Source organism: Vigna unguiculata, chromosome 11 (genome assembly GCF_004118075.2).
Source record: "Vigna unguiculata cultivar IT97K-499-35 chromosome 11, ASM411807v1, whole genome shotgun sequence".
Lineage (NCBI taxonomy): Eukaryota > Viridiplantae > Streptophyta > Magnoliopsida > Fabales > Fabaceae > Vigna > Vigna unguiculata.
This window is the reverse complement of record NC_040289.1, coordinates 24,879,192-24,885,786: the sequence shown is the minus strand read 5'-3', so window position 1 is coordinate 24,885,786 and position 6,595 is coordinate 24,879,192. Positions and strand designations below refer to the sequence as shown.

General features: G+C 33.9%; 1 protein-coding gene across 1 annotated transcript; it reads left to right on the top strand.

Annotated features, from left to right (window-relative positions):
- Window positions 1-2,451: 2,451 nt before the first annotated feature.
- LOC114168867 (TMV resistance protein N-like) lies at window positions 2,452-6,488 on the top strand. The gene is made up of 5 exons (XM_028053833.1): window positions 2,452-3,023; window positions 3,121-4,219; window positions 4,329-4,610; window positions 4,902-5,672; window positions 5,748-6,488. Exons 1-5 carry the CDS (start codon window positions 2,533-2,535, stop codon window positions 6,315-6,317), a joined length of 3,213 nt encoding a protein of 1,070 aa, XP_027909634.1. The 5' UTR covers window positions 2,452-2,532; the 3' UTR covers window positions 6,318-6,488.
- Window positions 6,489-6,595: the final 107 nt, after the last annotated feature.

The following is a 6,595-nucleotide window of genomic DNA, read 5'->3' as shown; positions in this document are numbered from 1 at the left end:
GTCATGAGATATTTAAAGAGAACAAGAGGTTATATGCTCACATACAGGAGGTCAGACTACTTGGAGATCACTGGGTTTTCTGACTCGGATTTTGCAGGATGTCAAGATAGCTTAAAATCTACTTCAGGTTACATTTTTATGTTGGCAGGTGGTGCGGTTTCTTGGCGTAGTGTCAAGCAAACCCTTACAGCTTCATCCACCATGGCAGTAGAATTTGTAGCATGCTATGAGGCATCTAATCACGAGATATGGCTGAGAAATTTTGTCACAAGGCTGAAAATTGTGGAAGGCATTGAAAGACCACTCAAGTTATATTGTGACAACAAATCAACTGTATTGTATTCCAACAACAATAGGAGCTCGACTAAGTCAAAGCACATTGACATTAAGTTCCTAGTTGTTAAAGAAAGAGTACAGAGTGGACAAATTTCCATAGAACATTTAGGGACAAACTCCATGATTGCAGATCCTCTAACTAAAGGACTTCCACCCAAGGTCTTTCATGAGCATGTTGCTCACATGTGTGTTTTACAGTTTGAGGAATCTGAGGTTTAGTGGGAGATAATCATTTTCATATGTTTTATATTCTATGTTTAATTTCTTGTATGCATACATTGAACTTTCAAACATATTTGGTTATTTATATATGTGGTTTTAATTTTACACTTTGTACATTAAATTTTATATATCGATCTCATTAAGTTAAAGTTTGGACCAGTTGAAAATAGATGTGTATATACAAATCACCTTCACATAATTTTTCATGCTACACATTTCATGATGAATCCATGTCATTTGGTTCTGTCAAGATTAGTGATCATTGTTGGTTTTAGTTGCGATTGATGCAATGAAAAACTGGTTTGGTTCTACATGCTGATATAATCAATGGACGAGACTTTTGGAGTATGCTCGAGTAATATAATGGCAATTTTGAGCTCATAAAGTCTAACACATTTATAAGGTTGTAAGGACATATATATTTGTGACCAGTGGGAGATTGTTAGTAATTTTGGGGCATATATATGATACATAATTAAATGTGTTTGGGTCATTATTTATAAAGCTAAATAATAAAGTGATCTGACTAAATTAAAGATTTGGCTAAAGGCATATGTCATGAAAATAAATATTGTGTAGAGACCATTTAGTAATTTCTAATTTGATGAGGGGCCAAATTAGAAATACTAAAACTTAAGTAATTCAGTTTATAAATGGTCGTGGTCCCCTTCTGAGAGCAGACAGAGAGTCATAACGTACTTTGCAAGTTCCTGTTCCTTTCTCTCTATCCCCATCAAGAGAGAAAACCAAAGGGAAATAAAGGTGCTCTACAGGAGGAAGATCACTGTATCAGTAATGCTCTAATATCATCGTTATGGCCAATTCAGGTACGCTTCCATTTACTATTTAAAGCATGATTATCAATATGGGATATTGTTTATAAGTTTATGATTGATTATTAGAATCGATGTTAGAATATGCGTTTATGCTAACACTTCACACTCTCTAGCATTACTTACTATCTTTCAATTTCTTGTTCTTTAGTTTAGACTCTTTGTAAACAATAATTAGCGTTGCTGATTTTGAGAAAGGCTGATCAATGTTGCATTTGGTCATAATATTTTGGGCTCAAAGTCTTCCTCGACACAGGTTCTATTCCACTATGCTAATATATAATTGATTAAATTACAAAAACCCAGATTAAAAAAATCCAGGTGCACTGCATACACTTTTGTAATCGATTATGTCCACGTTGTAATCGTGTGACCCCTTCAGAATTTCAACTTGAAGTCGTGTTAGGCCCCACGACTTCAAATCTGATAAACTAAAAATCGTCTGAAGACTACACGATTTCTTCACATTAAATCGTGGAGGCTGTACAACTTGTCTATTTTTTTTTACCTTGTCCTGATTCGTAATTTTACAGGCAGATTAGCCTATTGAAAAAAACCTGTATTTATTCATCTTTCACTTCTCTAAATAAGATTGAGAATATATATATTGAGAATATTTTCTTACAGTGTTCCTACCACATGATTCAGCTAATAAAGTAGTTATATTATTGGTAAGTTAGAATCAAGTAGATGCTTTTATATATAATTTCGTTATTTCAACGACTATTTAAAATGGAGTGATATTTCAACCATTCATGTGAATGTTAGAAATATCAGTTTTCTTCAAAAATAACTCTGACAACCGACATTATTTTTTTTTTATATTTATAAATTTATGCGAGGTATCATGCCTTCACATGCATAAATTTATTAAAAGATAATAAAAACAGCATTTATTTTATATTAACTTCAAGGCTAAATAAATTACAGTTGATGCAAAAGAAACCCCGATGAATGTGTCGCACTATTTTAAAAATAATAACACACTCAGCAAGAATTTCAACTACGTCTTCCAGTTATTTTGAGTTGTACGCGTTTTGGCATTTTGTTTTATAAAACATTTGACTCTGACTGATACCTTCAGAGAACTATCCTATACGCACATTAATCTTCTTTAGCAGGCGAGTTTTCACCTTCTGCAATGGCTTGCAACAAAATTCAACGCAACTCTTCATCACGCACTAAGAATTTTGATGTGTTTGTTAGCTTTAGAGGTGAAGATACCCGTAACGGTTTCACAAATCATCTTTTTGCAGCTCTTCAAAGAAAAGGAGTTGTTGCCTTCAGAGATGACTACACAATCCAGAAAGGGGAGTTCTTGGAGTCTGAGCTCTTGCAAGCAATTGAAGGATCACGTGTTTTCATTGTCGTCTTCTCAAAGGACTATGCATCATCCACATGGTGCATGCAAGAGCTTACAAAAATCGTTGGCTGGGTTCAACAAACAGGGCGAAGTTTGCTCCCTATCTTCTATGATGTCGATCCTTCTGAGGTTCGAAAACAGAGTGGAGAGTTTGAAAAAGCTTTTGCTGAACACGAACAAAGGTTCAAAGATGACATGGAAATGATAAAAACATGGAGGGCAGCTCTCAAAACAAGTTGTGATCGTTGTGGGTGGGATCTGAAAAATAAGTAAGTACAAATAGCCATATTTTTATGTTATATATTCTATATTATTTTTGAAAGTCTTAATTAAACTCTCAGAGATGTTTGAACTTTGGCCGCTCAGGAAACAATATGAAGAAATTGAAAACGTTGTTGAAAAGGTAATCGACATATTGGGTCGTAATCAAATTTGGAGTTTTGGAGATGATTTAGTTGACATGCATTCTCGTGTTAAGCAATTGGAAGAAGTTCTAGATCTGAGTGCTAATGATACTGTTCGCCTTGTGGGACTTTGTGGGATGGGTGGAATAGGGAAGACGACACTTGCAACTGCATTGTTTAATAAAATCTCTCCTCAATATAATGCTTCTTGTTACATTGATGATGTAAGCAAAACTTATTATAATTTTGGAGCAACAAATGCTCAAAAACAACTTCTTTGTCAAATTCTAAATCAAGGAAATATGGAGATACATAATGTTTCCCATGGAACTATGTTGATAAGGACTAGACTATGTCACTTAAAGACGCTTGTCGTTCTTGATAATGTTGATGAAGTTGAACAATTAGAGAAATTAGGTTTGCATCCTGAATATCTAGGTGCAGGGAGTAGACTCATCATAATTTCTAGAGATTCTCGTATCCTAAAAAAATATGGAGTAAGTGAAGTTTACAATGTTCAAGTCTTGGATGAAACTCAAGCTCTTCAATTATTTTCCAAAATAGCTTTCAGATCTAACAATATTAGGAAAGAATACAAGGAGTTAACATTTGATGTTCTGAAGTATGTTAGAGGTCTTCCATTAGCAATTAAAGTGTTGGGGACATTTTTACATGATCGAGACGTTTGTGAATGGAGAAGTGCGCTGATTAGAATGAAAGAAAATCCAAAAAAAGACATCATGGATGTGTTGCGAATAAGTTTTGATGGATTGGAAAATCTAGAAAAAGAAATATTTCTAGATATTGCTTGTTTCTTCAACAAGTATGGGGTGTGGGAAGTGAAGAAACTTCTAGACTATCGGCAATTTTATCCAGACATTGGTATGCAAGTTTTGATCGAGAAATCACTTATAAGTTATCAAGATGAGGAGATTGAAATGCATGACTTGTTGAAAGAGTTGGGTAGGATTATTGTTCGAGAAAAAGCACCAAAAGAACCAAGAAAGTGGAGCAGAGTGTGGAGCTACAAGGATTTCCAAGAGGTTATGGAAATAAATAAGGTAAAAAAAGTTTTCTAATATATATTCTTAGCTTGTCATTCTTCATAAATTTATAAATCCTTAAAAAATTTAATGTAATGATTTTTTTTTCCTCTATAAAATGCTTTAGGAAGCAGAAAATGTTGAAGCTATAGTTATTGAACAGTATCCGGAAGAGTTTCTACAAGGAAGAATAAGAGTGGATGCTCTCTCCAAAATGGATCACCTAAAGTTGCTCATTCTTAAGAATGTAAATTGTTTTGGAACTCTAAATTACATTTCTAATGAATTGAGATATCTGTTTTGGAATCACTTTCCTTGGATGTTTTTGCCATCAACTTTCCATTTAGATCAACTAGTAGAATTGATCATGCCTCATAGCAATATGAAGAAATTATGGGAAGGCAAAAAGGTACTATATATTGTTGGCTTTTAGATTTCTTTGTCTCCAACAAAGCGAAATATGCTCTATGTCATACTTTCTTAACTTTCTTTTACACGATCAAATTTTGTCTTAATTTAAATTATCTGACATAAACATATTTCTTCCCATTTTTTCAACTTACTTTTACAAAAATCAAGCGATGTTAATTTTTTTTTTCATTTAGTCTCCTAGATGCACAAACAAACAAAAAATTTAAGGGTTGCATTTTTACCTTTTTAATGGAAAACTAAACTTTCCTTACTTGTGTTTTTTTTTTAGTGTCTGCCTAATTTGCGAAGGATGGATCTGAGCCACTCCAAAAATCTTATTGGGGTGCCCGACTTAAGTGAGGTTCAACGTCTTACGTTTCTTGATCTTGAAGGATGCATAAAAATTGTCGGTATTCATCCATCCATTGGTATTCTAAGAGAACTTCATTATTTGAATTTGAAAAATTGTAAAAATCTTGTCCTTAATCTGAATATCTTATTTGCGCTCAGTTCTCTTAGGACTTTAATTCTCTCTGGTTGTTTAAAATTACTTAATAGTAAGATGCTAATGGACCCAAGTGACACAAAACATTTGGAGGAAGTTGTTAAAATTACAAATGTCATCCAATTCCCAACATCATCTGTATACAGACTACTAATGTTGCCTTTCCATATTTTCTACCCTTCAAAACCTGAAGATTCACTTGGTATGGTATTGTCTTCTTTGTCTTGTGTCCCTTGTTTGGTGCATCTTGATATAAGCTTCTGCAATCTACTTCAAGTACCAGATGAAATTAAGAACTTACGTTCTTTAGTAGGATTAAATTTGGGGGGAAACAAATTTGTAACACTACCAAGTAGCATCAAGCTACTTTCCAATCTTCAACGTTTGAACTTGGAACACTGCAAGCAGCTGAAATATTTGCCCGAGCTTCCAACAATGAAAGAAAAACAAATTGGCACATACTATGTTGGATTATACATTTTTGATTGCCCCAAGTTGTGTGATATGGAGCATTGTTATAGCACTGTTTTTTCTTGGATGACTCAAAATCTCCAGGTGACGACTCCATCCTTTCTATGGTTTCTCACTTTTTCTGTGAACACTATTTATAACTAAATTTGGTGTAATCAGGTTTGCTTGCAACCTACTATTTCCTCAGCTCATGTGGCTATTGTAATTCCTGGAAGTGAAATCCCAAAGTGGTTCAATAAACAAAAGGCAAGTACATCAATAAGTATGGACCCATCTGCTGTTATAGATGATCCAAATTGGATTGGTGTTGCCATTTGTGTTCTATTTGTCACACACCAAGATCCCACGAATTTGGTTGAAAGATATGATAATAGTTCCCATACTTTTTCTTATGGTGTCAATAATGTCAACCTTTGGCCAAAATCGTATTCAGTAGCTCCAATGCATTTCAAGAAAGACCTGGTGACAGCTGGATTCGACCACTTGTTGACGGTGTTTTACTCTCGACAAGAATTCATTCATCTTCTAAGCAGCCATCCAAATACCATGCATGATCTTCATGGAATTGAATTTGAAACTTGGATTCAAAGTCCTAAAGGTTTATGTGTTGTGGTGAAGAATTGCGGGTATCGTTGGGTATTTAAGGAGGATCTTCAACAATTCAACTCAAACATGTTTTTCAGTGGAAATTCTTCTTCTCGAAAGAGGAAACTACTAACACGTCATTAACCATTAGAGCCTTCATCCTAGAAATTCTTCTTATGCATTATTCGGTCAAAGAAATCTTAATCCTTTTCAGGTAGAATTTAATACACAAATATTACGAAGGTCATAATTATTATTAATGAATATTCTATTTGTTTTGTTTTTATTAATGACAAAATGATGATTCCTATCTGAGATATTAAACTTCAAGTATCTAGCAGTGATCATTTTTTTTGTACGAAATATCCGAGATAACATAACTCCTTACATCAGTTTAGTAAGTGACTACTTGGTATTTCCTT

Coding starts and splice junctions, on each gene's coding strand:
- LOC114168867 (XM_028053833.1), top strand. CDS start 2,533: ATGGCTTGCAACAAAATTCAACGCAACTCTTCATCACGCACTAAGAAT. Junction 3,024..3,120: donor GGGTGGGATCTGAAAAATAA/GTAAGTACAAAT, acceptor TTGGCCGCTCAG/GAAACAATATGAAGAAATTG. Junction 5,673..5,747: donor GGATGACTCAAAATCTCCAG/GTGACGACTCCA, acceptor TGGTGTAATCAG/GTTTGCTTGCAACCTACTAT.